This window comes from Arvicanthis niloticus, chromosome 23 (assembly GCF_011762505.2).
Source record: "Arvicanthis niloticus isolate mArvNil1 chromosome 23, mArvNil1.pat.X, whole genome shotgun sequence".
NCBI lineage: Eukaryota > Metazoa > Chordata > Mammalia > Rodentia > Muridae > Arvicanthis > Arvicanthis niloticus.
Genome location: NC_133430.1, coordinates 3524568 through 3544159, shown reverse-complemented (window position 1 = coordinate 3544159; position 19592 = coordinate 3524568). Strand labels below are relative to the sequence as shown.

At 44.4% G+C, this 19592-nt stretch overlaps 1 protein-coding gene across 8 annotated transcripts in view; it reads right to left on the bottom strand.

Annotated features, from left to right (window-relative positions):
• Positions 1-1304: 1304 nt before the first annotated feature.
• Positions 1305-19592, bottom strand: part of Dync2i1 (dynein 2 intermediate chain 1) — a 66292-nt gene continuing 48004 nt past the window's right edge. For 6 of the 8 annotated variants that reach the window (XM_076920941.1, XM_076920942.1, XM_076920940.1 and 3 more), the window contains 9 exons: positions 18757-18919; positions 13990-14103; positions 13831-13892; positions 13325-13376; positions 11666-11726; positions 8604-8703; positions 8296-8427; positions 6640-6863; positions 1305-2037 (listed from right to left, as the gene is read on the bottom strand). In XM_076920941.1, the coding sequence (XP_076777056.1) occupies positions 1866-2037; positions 6640-6863; positions 8296-8427; positions 8604-8703; positions 11666-11726; positions 13325-13376; positions 13831-13892; positions 13990-14103; positions 18757-18919 (1080 nt within the window). In that variant the 3' untranslated portion in view covers positions 1305-1865. Of the gene's footprint in view, positions 2038-4609; positions 4834-6639; positions 6864-8295; positions 8428-8603; positions 8704-11665; positions 11727-13324; positions 13377-13830; positions 13893-13989; positions 14104-18756; positions 18920-19592 lie in introns of those variants that run through there. The other 2 variants (XR_013106541.1, XM_076920944.1) reach the window with 2 other exon arrangements.

Here is a 19592-nt window from a genome sequence, read left to right as displayed (position 1 = left end):
GTTGCTGGGGGTAGTTACACAAGAATTGAAAGAGAATGTCACGCTGGGTGGTAGTGGCGTACGCCTTTAATCCCAGCACTTGGGGGGCAGAGGCAGGCGGATTTCTGAGTTCGAGGCCAGCCTGGTCTACAGAGTGAGTTCCAGGACAGCCAGGACTACACAGAGAAACCCTGTCTCGGAAAAAAAAAAAAAAAAAAAAAAAAAAAAGAAGAGAGAAAGAGATACAGTCTCTGGGAAATAAGAACATGTCTCCATGGGATCAGAGGCAGGCAGCAGAGTTTTCTAGCCACTGTCCAAGTCCAAGACATTGCAGATCTGGCTGGGAAAGCGCAGAAGGAGCTTTAAATACGCTGCCTGTATTCCCTACAGGTCTCCTGGCAAGGCCCTGGAGTCTTCCCACGAGCTCAACCTCAGACTCTCCTGTGTGGCAGACACGTGTGACCTTCCGATCGAAAACTGGAACTTGAGCCACACGGCAATGGTGTTAGGAGATGGTGAGGCAGCATGAACGGACTGGATCACACTAGCACCTTCTGTGTACCCTTCGCCTTTGCCAAGAAAGGGCATGGCTGCACAGTGCCATCTTGGAGGCTGATAACAGCCTGAGCAGAACCTTGGACTCCCAGCCCTGGACACCCAGCCCTGGACTCCCACAGCCCTGGACTCCCACAGCCCTGGACACCCAGCCCTGGACTCCCAGCCCTGGACTCCCAGCCCTGGACTCCCACAGCCCTGGACTCCCACAGCCCTGGACTCCCAGCCCTGGACCCACAGCCCTGGACCCACAGCCCTGGACTCCCAGCCCTGGACTCCCAGCCCTGGACTCACAGCCCTGGACTCACAGCCCTGGACTCACAGCCCTGGACTCACAGCCCTGGACTCACAGCCCTGGACTCACAGCCCTGGACTCACAGCCCTGGACTCCCACAGCCCTGGACTCACAGCCCTGGACTCCCAGCCCTGGACTCCCACAGCCCTGGACTCACAGCCCTGGACTCCCAGCCCTGGACTCACAGCCCTGGACTCACAGCCCTGGACTCCCACAGCCCTGGACTCACAGCCCTGGACTCACAGCCCTAGACTCACAGCCCTGGACTCACAGCCCTGGACTCACAGCCCTGGACTCCCACAGCCCTGGACTCCCACAGCCCTGGACTCCCACAGCCCTGGACTCCCAGCCCTGGACTCCCAGCCCTGGACTCCTAGCATCTCCATCTGTGAGAAACAAAACTAAACAAAATGAAAGCTGTGAACTGGTACTTACCAACTGCAACAACAGCACAAATGAATTAGTAAGTCCCTGCTTCTCCATGCTCAAAAAAGTTTATTTACTTGTATTATTTCTATATGAGGATGGTTTTCACACCAAATCACACAGTAAAATGTGTCTGACAATTCTATGAGTGCCACTCAAAGCGTACCAAAAGCTGGTGCTCAAGAAAACCTTAAAAATACAAGGCTGGTGGAGGTCACCTTCAAAATGAGCAATTTCTCTTACTTCAGATATATATACATCATGTTATGCATGGCTGAGAAAATAGTCCATTAAAGTACTTTTTCATGGTAGACTGTTTAAAATCCAGTAATAAATGTGACAGTATTTTTAAATTGTTCCAAAAATAACTGGAAACACTCTTAGAAGAGCTTTCTGGACATCAGTCGATATTCCCTTTGAAGTTTAGTATATACTAAATGTTCACTGTTTCCATTAAAAATAGTGATTTATTTCCTGGGAATATCAAAGTACTGTTCTTCTAAAACAAATTATGTACAGAATATACATATTCTATGTACACAAAATCACATGAACACAGAGTTAAAGAATCCATCTGTAATCAAGTCTCATGTACCCATCATTCTCCTGACTAAGTCTTCTGAAGAAGCACACGCAGCTGGCCGTGCTCGCCCACTGCGGGGGTGCTCCACCGCCTCTTCAGGTTCTGGATGTCGACTGTGCCAGAGGTCCTGGCCAACACCAGGGCCACAAAGCTACCACTGGTCTTCTCAGGTTCCCCCACGATAGTCATGGCCACAAGCCTGTAGGCGAGAGAACATGTACTGGGAAGTCAGTATACAAGTGTCTAACTGTCTGTTACCAGAGTAAACATCCATATTCAAGGGACATATGAAAAAGAAGAGGGTCTAAAAAATGTTAAAACAAAATACTAGAACAAAAACAAGTATATGAAAGCCTGTTGAGCACAATTTTCCATGTCTCAGGGATCCGCTGACTGGCAGATCCACGAAGACAGCTCATAGGATGTGTAGCTGCAGATGCCTTCTACCGTTCCACAGAGGGGTGACATCTCCCACCTCACCCGCCATCTAGTGTTCCTCCCTGCCCTTGGGAACCAATGTCCTCCAATAATGAACGGGGCCTTTACATTGCTCAGCAGGCCTCCCAGCCACAGGCAGTGGGATGATCTCTAGTGTGGGGTTTCCCAGTATCTCAGGCCTTCAATCTCAACCACAGATGAGTAAGTGCCAAAGCCCACAAATCCATTCTCCAGCTGAGGCCTGCCCTGAGCCCCAGGCCCTCCACAGCGGCACCCTCCTGTGAGCAGCTCATTCCATCCTGTGTTGGCCCGTGTGCCCTCTGCACGCCATTGCCCTACCATGCTAGGCAGTCACACAACTCCACCCTTGCCTCCTCTAGTAGCAAGTTTCAGAAATGCAATCTAAAGGGAAACTTGTCCCCACTCAGATCCTGCAGACCAGCAGAAAGTGTCTGATCCTTCTGCCATGGCCTCCCCAGAACGCTTATCAGACTAGATAAGTGTGTTTATATGTGACCCACAGGCTGGAGTGAGTGACTGACTGAGTTTCTTTCCTATGCTGCACAGACTGCTCTCATCCCTGACTGATTAGAGGATCCTCCTCCCGCTTCAGTCTCCCATGTACTGGGATGATTGACAGGCATGAGCCACCATGCTCAGATGATGGGATGACAGGCATGAGCCACCATGCTCAGATGGGATATAATTTTTGTTTCCTTGGTCAGGAATTTCCTATGAGCCCAAGCTGGCTTCAACCTTGTAATCCCCCTGGCTCAGATTCTCGAGTGCCAGGATTACATACATGCCACCATATGTAGGAGGAACTAAGGTGGGAGGAGTAAAGAGAGGAAGAGGAGGAGTAAGGGAGGAAGAGGAGAAGGAAGAGGAGGAGCTAGGGGAGAGATGAGAGAGAGAGAGAGAGACATAGACAGAGAGACAGAGAGAGACAGAGAGACACACACACAGAGACAGAGACACAGAGACACAGAGAGAGAGACAGAGAGACACACAGAGAGAGAGAGACACAGAGAGACAGAGAGAGACACACACAGAGAGGAAGAGAGAGAGAGAGAGACATGGAGGCTGATGTTCGCTTGTCTGTAGCAGTCAAAGGTAGTTGGTATATCTAGGTTGGGTATTAGGTTACACCTTTGATTTTAAGGGCATCTTGTTATTGATCATTACCAAATATATAAGCCTTTGATTAATCTTTAAGCATTAGAGTCTCATTTTTCTACCAGACCTATGTGGATGGCAGGACAGTCTGGGCAATGCCCAGCCTTGCAGAGACAGCGTGGAAGACTGGCAGAGCCATCTCCCACGCTGGTGTCTCATGGGTGGCAGGGCTGGTGTTTCTGTCTGGCCATTTCTAGCTGCAGCACGCAAGTGGCCTCTGGCCGCAGCTTAGCCAGTTAGCTTAACTTGCGGACACTTTTTTAAATAATTAATACAACAACCGTAGACAGTTCTACTGATAGATATTTAGTTAGAATAATACCAATTTGCCCATCACTAGAACTAAAAAATGTAATTCCTATTTATTTTAAATCTTAATATATCCTTTACATTCTATCAAACATGTCATCTGCTTTTGGTTACTTTTGTATTCCTGTTTCCTTTTCAAAAAGCAATGTAATTTCTTCATAAATGTCAGTTGAGCTGATCAACCAAGGAGGGAAGAAGGGATAAGGGAGGGGAGATGGGGGACATCGAAAGCTAAGGTCAACTTGAGAAATCATATGGAAACCTAATACAGTAGAAACTTTAAAGATATAGACATATATAAAAGAAATACAACTGCAATCACCAAATAAAGGGAGACAAAGCTCAACTAGACATGTCTTGACACCAAATAAATAAAGCCTCCAGTACCAGGAGCGGGTTACATCTAATCAGGTTGTTGGCCAAAGGGGCTCCACAGAAACCTCCAAAGAATCCAGACTTTTGCCAAGGCTGTTAGTTGCTCTTCACAAGCTGATGGCAAGGCCCTATTGCTCCAGACAACACCGATACAACTCACTGAACATGCAGACGTCAAGCTGGTGCCCATCCAGAGCCTCCACCCCACTGATTCAGTGTTCACAGTACTGGAAGGTACTCTGAACCCTACCAGAGGAGGAACACAAACCAGCCCAGCTACAAACCCTTACAATCCATAATGGAGACCTGCCTGCAAGACACGTTGGTGTAATACTGGCACAAGTGCTGGGGAGTAACCATACTACAGCTGGAATGAAGACTCACGCCATGACTGGAGCCATGACACTGCCTAGGGAACCAAGAGCCTGAAACCAGACAGGCTAAAGATCCACAGAAACCCACATACTACCTACCATTCTTCCAAAGGAGCACAGCAAGAAAAAAACTCCCAATGACATTCTGCTATACCATAGATCAGTGCCTTGCTCAGCCACCATCAGAGAAGCTCCCTCCTGCAGTACATGGGAACAGATAGAGACCCACAATTGAACCATGTGCAGAGAGTTAAGGATGCTGGAACACTCAGTCCTAAGTCGGATGTCTCCATCAAGTCCCTTCCCTCAGGGTTCAGGCAAGCCTGCAGAAGAGGAGGCAGAAAAATTCTAAGAGCCAGAGGGTATGGATGACACCAAAGAAACACAGCCTTTTGGGCACAAGAGGCCTGAAGCACGTGTGAACTCAGACTGTGGCAGCACCCTCAGGACTGCATGGGCTGAGCCAGAAGAGGTTCCAGGGTTAGGTGAGGAAGTAGACACAAAACCACACAGCCAGACACTATCTCCAGCAGTGTCCACTCACAGGAGGGACTTGTTTTCTCTAACAGAGTCAGTCCTACTAGGTACACAACCCATAATTAAAGTCAGGGCCATGCCCGCAGCAGATGGAAAACACACAACAAACCCAATGGGTTTTTTGGGTTTTGTTTTTTGGGGTTTTTTTTTTTGCCTTTTGTTTTGGTCTCACAATACTTTGTCTGGGTTTTGGTTTTTGGGTTTTTTTTTTATCCTTACAGATCTTTTGTCTACATATTATCTTACGTGTTTTCTGAGTGTGAGAATATGTGTCCCAGCATCTGTATGTTTCTTGTCTTTTTTCTTTGGCTCTTTCCAATGGTTTGGTTTTATCTTATGTTTGTTTGTTTTTATCTTATGTATTATTATTTATTATTATTATTACTATTATTATTATTGCCTGTTTATATTCTAATGAAAGAAAAAAAGAGAGAGTGTGGATCAAGAGGTGGATCGAGTCACGGAGAAGTTCAGGGAGAAAAACTGTAATCAGAATAGATTGTATTAAAAAAAAAAAACTATTTTCAATTAAAAAAAAAAAGACCCCAAGTCCCTAGCACACATGTTCACCTTATTGGTTATACAATGCCAAGAACAAAATATAGGAGACTATATATATGGTTCTTTCCTAATATGGTTATACAACACCAAGAACAAAATGTAGGAGACTATATATATGGTTCTTTTTTGAGAACCCTTCTGAACGATATCTTTTATAAATAAAAGAACAAAGGCAAAGAATTATTTCGAAGTATTAGCAACAGGCCAGCAAGATGGCTCAGCTAGTGATGGTTCTTGCTACAAGCCTGATGATCCAAGTTCTATTCCTGCTTCCTACATGGTAGAAGCAGAGAACAGAATCCCACAAGTTGTCATCTCACCTCCACATGAGCACTGAAGCAAGTACAATTGTGCACACACATAAAAAAATAAATGTTAAAAAGTTTTTAAACAAGTATCAGTGACAATTTAAATGTTCTGAAATTCCCATCAGCAGTTTTCATCCACATGCAGTGGGAAGAGGGCTTGGGGACTGGTGACTCCATGAATTATGCCTCTTATGTCCTGTCATGTTTGAGAAAGCCTGAAGGAATAAGCTGTAGATCACACGTGTTGAATCTGCAAGATACTCACAGAAACTGTTTCTTCCAGAATGACAGTGATGGGGACTGCAACACTACCCTCCTGTCCACTGTGTTATCTGATGCTAGACATAAGACAACTGCATTTTAAAGTGATTTTCATAGTATTTCCTAATGATCAGGAAGAATGAAGCCAGTGTGAAATAGAACAGGATGCCCATGATGTGCAGTATGGGAGACCTGCAGCAGAGCACACTTGGAATAGAACAGGATGCCATGATGTGCAGTATGGGAGACCTGCAGCAGAGCACACTTGGATGGAGATCTTGGCAGCAAGGGGTGCACATCTGGGGGCTAAGGACATATAGGAACTCCGTATATTTTGATTTGACTACAAACTAAAACTACTGTTAAAAAGTATTTTTGACTATCTAATACATATAAATGTGATGTTAAATGTAAACTTAAACCTGTGATTTAAGAAGATGAGGGTGACTGGCCTGTACTCACTTATCTGGAGAGATGGGCTGCTGGGCCACAGGACCCAGGTCATTCTCAAGAAGATCCCAGACATAGATCCTAGATGCATCATCCTGGACCAGGAACACAGCAGGCCTTGTCGGGGACCACTGCAGACTAGTAACAGCGCGGCCACTGGTGCTGTTGTCCCACTGCATGATGGGCCTCTCAGACGTCAGCTGGTGCAGCCTGATGCTTCCATCCGAACAGCCAGCCTACAGTTGGGATATGGAAACCCTGTTGTCCTTTCTTTTCAATCAGCTCTCCACACCCAGGAGGTTTTCAGAGCATTCGCTTTCCTTGTTTGTACAATAACATGTTGGCTGGCTCTTGTTTTCTGAACATAAAGTCATATAATTAAACCTATCCTCACACTTGAAATGCCAGGGTGGGGGGATACTCAGGGGTGCCCCACCTGCTCAGAGGGGAAGGGGAGGGGGATGGGGGAAGGGTTGTGGGAGAGAGTGAGTAGGAGGGGAGCAGTGAGCAGGATGTAAAGTAAGTAAATAAAACATTAAAAAAATAAAACCTATCCTCACAGTGAGTGAGTGCTCGCTCTGGACCAGACACCAGCCCCTATCCTCACAAACGGTGAGCGAGCACGACCAGACAGCAGCCGTCAGTGCACCCATTGGAAACGTAAGCGCATGTTAACAGCTGAGTGTCACTGGCTGCAGCACAGGCGCGAGGCTGGCTCCACAGGCCAGGGTCACCTTCTTAAACAGTTGTGTCTGTAGTGACAGCATGGTTATATGTTCCCTTTGGATTAAAATGTTCATAAAACAAAACTTAGGTGGTTTAGCGAAAGATCAAATTATTAACCCAGAAAGAGAAGATTAATTCTTCCTTACTCTTTAATCCTTGCCATACTCAAATTAAGAAACACTTGTATAAAATTCTGAAACAATAAATAATATTCAACTAGAATCGAATTCTAAAGTAAAATACCAACAGAGACACATTTTAAACCCCCACTTCATATAAATAACAGAATCATCCTGGAAAGAGGGGCAAGAGGAAAGCTGAAGAACCTCTGGACACGATGTCTGGACTTGACTCGGACACAGAAAGAGTCTCGAGTACCGAAAGCCGGCTTCTCTGCAGGAGCTGTTAAAGGTCTTACATGCTAAGACTGCACGTAGGCAGCAGACAGTAAACCTCTGCCATGGTCTGAATGAGCTGTGTCCCCACTGATTCATGCTAGAGACTCAGTCCTCAAAATAACAGTGCTGAGGGCAGGGGCTTGTGGCCTCAGAAAGAAACGATGACTGTTTTGTGGGAATGAATTATTTGCCATGAGAGAGAGCTGGTTGACCATGGGTATCTTCCTTTTAAATTCTAAGTACCCTGCAACCAAAGTATTTCTTTTTTTTTTTAAACTTTTTTTTTCTTTATTGGATATTTTATTTACATTTCAGATGCCATCCCGTTTCCAAACAAAGTATTTCTTAAGAGAGTTAAATTTCTGAGTCAATCTGATTTAGTTTTCTGTTAATAATACCATGTCTCATTTTTAGATCACTGAGATCCAACTAATGATTAATTTGTAGACTACTAAGAGACCAGAACTGTCTAAATTTTCTACTAAGTTGCAATATTATGTTTTCCCAATAGGTAAATAATATCACCGAAAAGTGACTTTCTTACCAAGAATACTGTTTCTTCAAACGGTGAAAAATCAATCACGTTAACTTTTATTGGTCTGACACCGTGTTGCTGAGGTTTGAACACCTTAGGAGATACTCTCCAATCTTGCCTGGTACTGTGGCTTATAAGTCCCTAATTGTTACAAGAACACCAAGAATGGCCAAAGATTAGACACAAGACTGGACAAGACAATATTCAAGAAACAATTTTCAGATATTATAACAAAAGCAAACAGTAAGTTAATCTGATGTAACCATATTTATCAGGTAACTCTTGGTAGAAAGGATGAAATGTAAATTACTACTGACCATGTCGGTGCCAACTACGAAGTGATTGGGGTCTGAAGGCAGGAACTTGACACTCAGTGTTTGTGTGGACCCCCACAGTTCACTGTCTTTATGACAAAGACTGAAAAATAAATAGCAGAGATGAATACAAGACTTTTACAAAACCTCGAAGATGACAATGCCCTACACTCACTTAGCTCTGCCATACTCCAGCCAATGAGGACCCGCATCTATCACGCGGCCTCCAGTGAGGAGCCGTTCCTAGCAGGGTATCTCCATGGTTTCAGCTGTTCTGCTTCCTCTTCCTTTTTCTGGTATTACATGCTTGATCGGTTCTGCAGATCCACCATTTTGTTATTGATTCTTTTATCAACCATGTTGGATCTACTATCTGACCACTCACTGGCAAATGCTGGAAATTACAATGTTGCTTCTAAACACGCCAACAGGTCTGATCCTGAGACAAGGTGAGTCAGTACTGACCAATGAGTTCCACTGCCATGGTAGTTCTTACAGGACGCACGGTTTCCCCATGCTTCTGGCAGGTGAGCTCATCTTCTGCAGATGTCTCGATGAAGCTCCATAATCCCCAGCTGCCCTCCAGGCAGCTGCCCTCGTGTCTCAAGGTCCCAAACTTGCAGGTTCTTGAGCCCACATCTAGCTTGAGGCTTCAAGTTCTTCCAAGCACCCATTTTCCCTCAACTGGGGGGTGAGACTTTTTACATTTCCCTCAACTAAAGGTGCAGTGAGTTCTAGAGTCTTGTGCAGGGGTCTCGGTTTTAGGTCTATAGCTGGGACAAGCCCAGTGCATCTATGACTGCACAGGGCTTGAGCCACAGGTTACGGCTAAGGCCTAATAACCTGGCTGAAACCCAAGTCTCCACTTGTACTCTTCAGTTCACATCTGGTTCTGCACACCCATGTTGTTTTTCATACAGGCTGCTACAGTGGTCTCTAAATTGGTTTCCTTGACTCCAGTCTCCCTTCCTATATTCCAAAGTCATGTTTTTCCAAGTTAATTATCCTGTATCACAAAAATAACAGTGGAAACTGCTTCAGAGTAAGACCTGTCTGCTCCAAGCCATTGTCTAGACGTCACCACAGAAGCAGACGAGTCAAGACCAGCCCCGACTCATCCGTCTTTCTCGACATCACACTGGCAGGCGTCTCTAAGTACAGGCACATTTGCCTTAGAACTAGGACTCCTTTACCAAGCTCTGATCTTTTAAGGGTCAATCCCAGTTATTACGTCTTAGCCAGTGCTCTATTGCTGTGGGGAAAATCCCGACCACAGCAACACTTATTAAAGGGAGCTTTTAACTGGAGGCTTGCTTATAGTGTTAGAAGGTAAGTGCGTGATCCTCATGGCAGGCAGCAGACAGACATGATGCTGAAGCAGTACCTGAGAGCTCTACATCCTGACTCAGACAGCGGAGAGAGGCAGACACTGGGCCTGGCACAGGCTTCTGTAACCTCAGAGCCTACCCCCAGTGACACAATTCCTCCAACAAGGCCCCTTCTCCAAATCCTTCTCAAATACTTCCACTGCCTGATGACTAAACATTCAAGTGTTTGAGCCTATGGAGGAGTTATTATTTGAACCACCACATACCACTTTCTAAAAAAGTTCCTATTTCCTTCTGGGCCCAACCAATCTGCTCCTTCAAGCTCCCACAGGACTATGCTCATGTTACTAACACATACACACATAAGGAATGTTCTTCACTGGCATGCTTGTTGGGATCACTGAGGACAAAATGGCTACTGCACTCAGGATATCTATAGTCGAGAACTGGCAGAAGAGGGGACGAAGACCCGGTGTGTCAGTCTGGGCTGCCACCCCAGTTTACCCCAGGTAGGGGAGGCTACTGAGTTAGGAATCTCATAATCCAGTCTGCCTCTACTCCTCCTTTACCACAGATCTTGCAAAAACACAGCTATAAGTTTTGAGAGAAAACATGGCATCAAACACATTAGCTATTTCACTTTAAAGAATATGTAATTAAGAGTATATACTGGAAGAGTATGCTGTTAATTCCTGGAGGAAATAACAATTAAAAAATAAATACAATGCATGGAGTGAAGTGAGAAAGTCTACAGTAGAGAGAAGAGTCTTATTGAAGACCAGCAGGCGTGTGATGTGTGTGAGGGCAGCGAATAACCTGGATAGCACGCATAGTGGGCTCTGTAACATACCTGATGACTTTAACTGACTCACTTTCATAATTATATTTCAGTCAAGTGAGTTGATTTGAAATCTCTAAGCTTACTTGTATTCACTGTATTCTGTGCAATGGAGAGGTCACAGGCACAAAGATTTTTCAAAGGTAGTTAATTCACATGTTAACCGTCAGCTTTTAGTATAAGAAAAAAAAAATATATATATATATATATATATATATGTATGTATGTATGTCTTGGGCTGGAGAGATGGCTCAGCCGTTAAAGGCTAGGCTCACAACCAAAAGTATGTATGTCTTTGAGTATATAGTAATATATGTCTTTGGAAACCAATGTGGAATATATAAACACTACTAATACTGGAACATTCTTTAAGAATCTGTACTTCATATTAAGTTCTACAAGTAAAAGCAGAAATACAGTTATGTTTGTTGGTATTTCTGTTTCTTTGTTTACTTGAGACAGGTTCTCATATGGCCCAGGCTGGTCTCACTCACTGTATAGTCAAGGACAGCCTTGAACTCTTAATCCTCCTGCTTCTATCTGCCAAATGCTAGTATTTCAGGTGTGCCTAGCTAGATGTGTACATTTATGAATAACATTTATTTCAGTGTTTTCAGTTCCTAACACTTAATTTGGTCAAGTTGAACTAACTTTATGTCTAAATTAAAACTGGATGGAGTCCAGTCAAGTAGTATTAATTTATAAGCTAAAACATTTCATGAATGAATCAGGCCTCTACCTAAAAGCTATATTTGTTATATTGACTTATCACTAATTATTCACATAGCAAAAACTATATGTAAGAAACTGGGTCCTCACTGCAAAGACAGAGCATGTATTTAACAGGAAGCAAAGTCTTTCAGGGATGAAGGAGTGTTTAATCCCCAGGGGAATCTCACCTGTTGCCCAGCTGGATTACAGTACTGTGAACCAACTTGATCCTCCCTCCAGGTATCAGACCTAGAATCAGACAAACCGGAAACATGCACACCTCTTAATGTAAGCTAAACCAAACTTATCTACAGTTGTCTGGATTCATTCTTCTTTATTTAAATATCTATAACCAGAAGGAATGCCAAAATATAAATCACAGGCAGGACTCCTTCTAAGTCTAGTTGAGGTACCTGTGCCTTGACTAAAGAAGAGTCAAGAATTTACAGGTCATTACAAGAAATTCATTGGGCCATGATTCAGATACCCCCATATTTTCAGACTAGTGAGAATAGCAGGTATCATATGTACTGAATACTAAGTTAAAATGCCAAACCCAGAGCTGTAAATACCCAAGGCGCCTGTCATTCAAAGCCGTCCTTGGAAACATCGCGGTGTTGCTGAGTGGCCGAGTGTCCCACACTCCTCCAGTTCCAGTTGCTCTTCATCAGCTTCTCTGACTTCTCCTCAAACATCATGGCACGCCAGCTCCCAGGCCTGGCCTTATTTCCCATCCCTTCCTTTGCTCTCCTCAGATTCCCTACCAAATGTCTATCCTAATGCTATTCTCCCTTTGGTATATTCTTCCCTGCAGAGGGAAGAATTCGAGATCTACATATGTTGAAACCCAAATTCTAGGCAAAGTACTATTTAGAACCTTCAGTGCAGTTGAATCAAAAGCATGTAGGAGTATATTCAACTCACTGCTAGAAAGGGCAGCTTCCAGCGCACTGCATGACCTGTCTCTTATAGCCATCACACAGTACTGATGTTGTCACGGAGGTGACAGATCTACAGATCAGGCTAGCCTGGTCTCAACCACAGCCACAGTAAACCTGATTTGAATGGAACTTCAACAAGAAGTGACCAGCCATTTGCTTGGTGAGGAGCCCTTTTCTGATCTGGAGACCTGGAGTGAGGCCGGTGTAAATCTTGGGGATATACCTTTCACACAAATAAGACGAGAGGAGGCTTTTCCATTAGAGAACTAGAGTGGGGATTTAGGAATTCAGAGTAAGAAAGCTGACTTTAAATGCAGACAAACTAGACCACAGGATCTGATGGGAGTGAACTGTCTAAGGCCTCCTGGAACTGAAAGCCGTACCGAGTGGTCTGCAGACAGGAGACCACACGAGACCCTGTGGTCTGCAAACAGGAGACCACACGAGACCCGGGTATGTTTTCCCATCTCTCTTGCTTTACATGGGGCATTCCCATTCCTAGTGCAGGTGGCCTGAGGACAGCCACACTTAGTGCACTCATGTGCACTAGGTAAATCCAAAGCCACAGAAGGAAGCCCCAAGTGAAGGAGAACTTATGCCATAGAAAGCTAAAATACACTGAAAAAGAAAGAAGACAGTCACCTTGAGGTGACCCAGGGTAGAATGAATGCCAACTATAAACAGAGCTACTGCACCCACAGGAAGGATCGTGGAGTTAGACACCATTCAACCACTCCAGCAAATGAGATTTCCAGCCAATAGCTGATAAAGTATACAACATACAACTCTGACTTCCATTTTTTTTCAGGTTGCTAAATACTTATTTTTCAAAGCAGGTGTTTGTATCTTTAATCTCTATTATTTTAGCAAACAATAATTAATATTAATTTTTACTTCAATAGTTACCTAAATCACTCATTGAACCTGAGATATCTGCTTTTGGTAATTCAACAACCACCTAAAAACAGAATATTGAAAAAATGAATACTGATACATTTTATAACTATGAAACAACCTATACAAAGCACAGCTTTAATAAAATGACATGCTATATTAGATCCTTAAAAATATAACTCCTTCATAAAAAAAGACTAATCATTTGCTTTAGAACTAGTGACTTAAATTTATTATTTTATTTTCGTATTCTCCCCTCTCAGTAACCTCATTAGTAGCTCTCTGTATAAGTCCTAACATATCCTGATCCTAGCACTGATGTCTTGTTATAATCTTCCTTACAAATTCCAAAAGGCCAAAGGCCAGGGAACTGCACACCCCTTCACAGAAGAGGATCTTACTAATGCTTTGTAATTGTGTTCTGTCCCTGACCCATTCCCAGGACAGGTACCACTCTCCTCCCCCGTGGGATCACTCCGCTGTATGCATGGCTGTGGGGCCCCACACTTCCTACTTACCCACACATTGAGAACCCCAGTCTCATCCAGGGAAGCAATGTGAAATGACAAGCCTGCCATTTCTAATGAAAGCAGAGACAAAATAAAGTGGTTTTAATAAGTATGATGCTTTGCACACTTATTGCAGAAGGGGTTTGATGGGTGTGAGAGGTCTCGTACCTTCTTGAGTAGAGAAGGGTGAAAGCACAAAGCTCTGTTTCTTGTAGGCAGACGTGGCAACCGGCTCTATGGCTTGCAGAGGGCTTCGGTGGTTCACCGACATAAGGACCCCATCTAGGGAAGAAAGACCACAGCACCCACTGTAAGTCTCACATCTTAGCAATGAAAGCAGCATTATACATAGCGAGAGATAGGGGTGCTTCCAGGTCTGAAGACCTGAATCTCTCCTGAAGTCACGAGACGAATGTGACACACATCAAGATCCATGACCATAATTTTCAGCATCTCTTGCAAGCAGAGACTACAACCTCAAAAAACTCGAAGAGGAAAAACAAGAAATGAATACCAAAGCTTGTGTCATGGAAAAGCTATTACGTCTCTGAGGAATACGTGTACAGGGTTAGGAAGGAAGTCAAAATACTCCATGACCAAGAGCACTGTGAGGATGAGAAACTCAAGCAGGCACCCCAGAAAGAGGACGTGACTCCGGGGTCAGCATCCTCCAAAAAGGCTGGGAAAAGAGGGGCATACAAGAGGGCCTTCGGGAAGTGCTGCTCATGGGTAACTTGTAAGAGAAAGGAACAGCAGAGGGACACAGCAGTGCCTGGGACACAGCAGTGCGGGGGACACTGCAGAGCCAGTGCCGGGGACACAGCAGAGTCGGAAACACAGCAGTGCTGGGGACACAGCAGTGCCGGGGACACAGCAGAGCCAGTGCCGGGGACACAGCAGTGCCAGACAGAGCATGAGGCCAAGAGCTCTCAATCAGGACAGCCATGACGAGCACAAGTACTACCGCCCACAAATGGATAGAAAGAGCTGCCTACAGAATGTATGAGAGTCGGAGATTCAAATCCCATACACAGCTATAGCTGGAAGAAATTACAGAAATCAAAGCACTCTCAGCTGTGACTATTCTCCCACTGCCCCACTCCATCCCTGACAAAATCTCTACAGACTGCTTTTAGAAATATACTTAAATAATAAACAAAAAACACCTGAAATCAAACCCCACATAGAAATTGAAAAAAAATTAGTTGTATTGAACTCAGGAAAAAGCAAATGAAAACACAATGAGGAGACATTACAGAGCTCCCGAGGGAGAAACTGGGATGTGAAGGATCCCCACGTAGGAGCCGGTCCCCCTCCTTACAGAAGCTCCATAGTTTTTCACTCCTGAGTTCTGCTGATGATATGTAGACAGCAAACGGGGGCCAGGGGAGTAGCTTCATCAGGCACTTTATGTGAACTCAGCCCCTGTACTCATCTGTGGACCCAACAGCCATGACTAGAAATACGCAGAAGAACAACTGTCCTGCGCTGTGTGTGAACAGACTTTCCCTGTCACTGTTCCCTCAACCCTGGGCACAACAGCTACTCACCCATCATACAGAGTCAGCTAGAGATGACGTCAACTAAAGAGAACATGCCTGAGTTATAGCAAGTGCTGTATCACTTTATAGAAAAGAAGCATCTGAAGTAAGAGGAGGCCACACTAGTCTCGGGCCAAAATCATGTATGGTTTAGAACTTTCCAGCTCTGAAAACATGGCTAGATTCATGAGAATTAGCAGGTGGAAAATGCCATCTTTTAAAAGGTATCCTTTGGGTCATGTGATGGTTAGTGTTAACTGTCAACACAATCTACAGTCACATGAGAGTCTCAATGAGGATGACCTAGGTCAGGCTGGCCTATGGGAGACTATCTTGATTACCAGCCTGAAGAAAGTGGGTGGCATCCACTGGCCTGAGCCCTGCACTTGAGATTAGGCTGAGCCTCGGCATGCGTCTGCTGCTCTCTTCTTCTGACTGCGGACATCATGTAACCAGTTCGTGCCACGGTAGCTTCCCTGCTACGGTGGCCTATAACCTCAATTGTGAGTCAAATAAGTACTTTCTTCTTTAAGATGTATTTCTTGGGGTATTTTATTACAGCAACAGTAAAGAAAACTTAGAACCTCAGTCATGTAACAAATTTTGCATGTTCTTTTCTGTTTGAAAAAAGATAGCTTTTATAATGCATCAAAATCCATATGGTGCCTATCATTGCAAATACTCTCCATAGCAACAGTATCTCCCCAAAAGGGCAAAAATTGGTTAGTATAGAAATAAAAAGTGACTTGCTCTTTTTATGTGTAAAGCACAGGTGTAAATGTAGTATAGAGAGAAGAAACATATCTGTGATGGTAAAGGTGCTTGGAGAGGTACTTTTAAAAAACTCTTAGTTCAAAGAAAAGAATTACAGAATAGGAGAAACACTCGTAAAACCCTTATCTCATAAAAATCTTTTAGCAATAACTCAGCTACCAGAAAACAAGCAATTTTTAAGATGGGACAAAGACTTTAACAGGTGCTTTACCAAAAAAGACACACAGACAGCATCTGAGCATACCGAAAGACAAGTCTGCAGCCAGTGTCACAGGGACATGTAAGTCACACCATGAGGAGCTACATCCGTGGTCATGCTGAAGGCTGGCGAGGGTACTGAGTAGCAGCGGGTGTCACTGACTGCCTGTAGGAATGCAGATGGTGTGGCCACTTTCTAAAACAGTCAACAAGTTTTCACTGATCAAGCCAGGAATCCGGTTCTTTAGCTGACTTGGCACACATTCCCAGGAGTGAGGCCATCACACCATGCAGCAGCATGGGTTCCTGCACACGGGGCCCACGTAGTCAGGGGGCAGAGAGAAAGCTCTGTTCTCTCATATCCACAATGCAATGGACCTTACCATCTACAGTCTTCCCATCTCAAGCAACACGGTCATCTCTCACAGACAGGCCCAGAGGCTAAGCTACTCTAGATAAGCACTATTTACATGCCTCCAGCGTTATCTTCAAAGTAACTCTAGATCTTCTCAAGTTCACAACTGGTATTAGCCATTATATTTGCTATTTACCCAGAGGAGGCAAAAAACAAGTTCACACAAAAACCTGTACACAAATAATTATGAAATTACTCTTTCAAGAAGTAAGCTGATAAGTTTATCCATAACATTTGATTTTATTTTTTGTATTTTTTTTTTATTTTAAGAATTTAAAAGAAAAAATCATTTGACTGTTAGGCCACTAAGACCCATGATGAGAACTTACACATTTGCCCTCACCCAACCTGAAAGGCGTATTCCCCTCTATTCCAGATGCACATAATCAAACTGATGAGAGCCACGCGTACTGTGAGATGGGACCAGGAATGAAAATATCAACGGGGCATCCATATATAGAAAGTAAGCCTGTGGACTAAGGCCTCTCTCATCATGCACACCAGACCTAAATGTAAACCCTAAGATAACAAAAGGTCAGGAAAACATGGGGAGCCACCCAACCTCTGTGACTTTTAGTTGAGAAAATAAACTTGGCCAGGCACAGACATGCCTGTAATGTCACCACTTGAGAGGCTGAGGTAAGAGCACTGCTGTAAGCTTAAGACAACCAGACTCCATAATTAAACATTCTCTTCCAAAACAAACAAACAAACTTAAGAAAACAATCCAGTAAAAAATGAGCAAATATTTAACAGGCCTAACCGACAAGGATATTCAGTTAATACACAGGCACATGATGACAAGCTTGGGTCATTAGTTCTTCTGCGTGCAAGCTGAACCACAAAATTAAATCTAAATGCTTACTGAAACGGCTAGTCAGCAAGCCCCACGGCTCAGTGCTGGGGAGGTACAGAGCAACAGTTGGCACCGTGTGCAAGAGAGCAGCAAGCAGCTGAGGGAGTCACTCTGCAACTCTCAGCAGTGAAAACTCACTCAGCCCCGAGTGACATGTGTGGCTCTTGTCCTCCCATATCTGCACAGAGCAGACTGGGGACAGAATAATGACAGAAAACAGATTGGTGGCCTTTGGTGCTGGAGTGGTGGTACGTGCTCTTCAGGTTCAACAGGACAGGACGAGACTGGGGAAAGAGTGGGTCAGAGAAGGTCCATGCCTGATGTCTCAGCCAGCGCAACTTCAGATCCTAAGGAAGAGGCCAATCAATGAAGGCATGGCACCAAGGCCTTGCCATAGGCCAGACGGCTCTGAGTGCAGGGCCTGCCCGAGCAGTCAGCATGGCTTAGACAAAGATTTCACCTTTCTCAGCAACAGGGATGGAGGGCTAGTTTGAGAGTCATGGATATAACACACTTAGAGGAAGTCATCCGGGTGGGAAATGTGTGCTGAGTGTGTGTGTGTGTTCATGTGTTTGTACATGTGTGAATAGGTACACATACACATGCAAGTATGTACTTGTGGAAACCAGAGACAGACATCAGGTGTCTTCCTTGATCGTTCTCCATGTTTTGTTTTGTTTTGTTTTGTTTTGTTGCTGTTGGTTTCTTTGGTTGAGTATTTGGTTTTGGTTTTTGAGACAAGGTCTCTTCCTGGGCCTGCAGCAGTGGTTCTCAGCCTTCCTAATGGTGTGGATCTTTAATACAGTTCCTCAGGTTGTAGTGACCTCTGACTATAAAGTTATTTTTGTTGCTACTTCATAAGTGGAATTTTGATGCTGTTACAACTCATGGTGTAAATATCTGGTATGTAGGATATATGACCCCTGTGAAGGAGTCAGTCGATCCCCAAAGTGGTCACAACCCAGAGCCCACTAGCTAGCCACTGAGCCTTTCTGATGCCCCATCAGATCACAGGTGTGCACTGCAAATGCCTCTTTTGTCCAGAGTCAGATCTCCTCTGGAAAATCTGAATGAATAAAAGCATATAAAGTGAAACCTTCAGTCCTCAGATCTGTCAAGGCTTTTCCAGAGGGTAGACAGACAACACTAACCAGTGGAGAATGTTGGGGTCCTGAACGCCCAGAGACAATTGCTCAGTCTCACATAATGGTGTATCCTGGAGTCTTCTCTTAAGTCCCATACAACCACGGAGCCATGCACTGTTCCCGCAAACAGCAGAAATGCTTTTAAAGGGCTAAAGCAGCAGCACGTGACCTGAAAAGCCAATCACAGAAGTTAACGTCTACAATAGGCACATCCACAGAAACTAAGTATGGACTGACACGTGAAGGTCCTCCCGGGCACTGGTAAGTAGGACACAGGTTTGTGCACATAAATAGAAGTGAACTGTCCAAGTGTGGGTTTTTCACAGGGACAGTAGGACAAGAAAACACACTCTGTAGGAAGATGATCATGTTAAGGCATCTGGTATCTACGTGGGTACACACCATTGAGGCATAGTCCCTCCCAACAAAAAATGAAGTGATACGAAAGGGAAGGTGCCAGTGGCCCTGACAGTAACAGGACCAGAGTCACATGGAAGGCAGAAGAATCTGAGTAGGTGACAAAGGCACTCACTACAAGCAATTTTAAGAAATTGTACAAGGCATGGTGGGTCATTTCTATGAACCCTACACTCAAGAGGTAGAGGCAGGAGAGCAGAAGTTCAAGGCCATCTTCAACTATGTAGAGAATTCAAGCCCAGTCTAGGTTACATGCTTCCTATTGGGGGGGGGGGGGGGGCACAAAAAAAGAATAGAAAAACACAAGAATATTAAGACTATTAAGACATCTCAAAGTATCAGGCCCTAATTAGCATGATCCAAATATCCTGGCCTTGTGGCATCTTGACCATGCTTTTATTAAGCCTATAGCTATGTTCATTTGT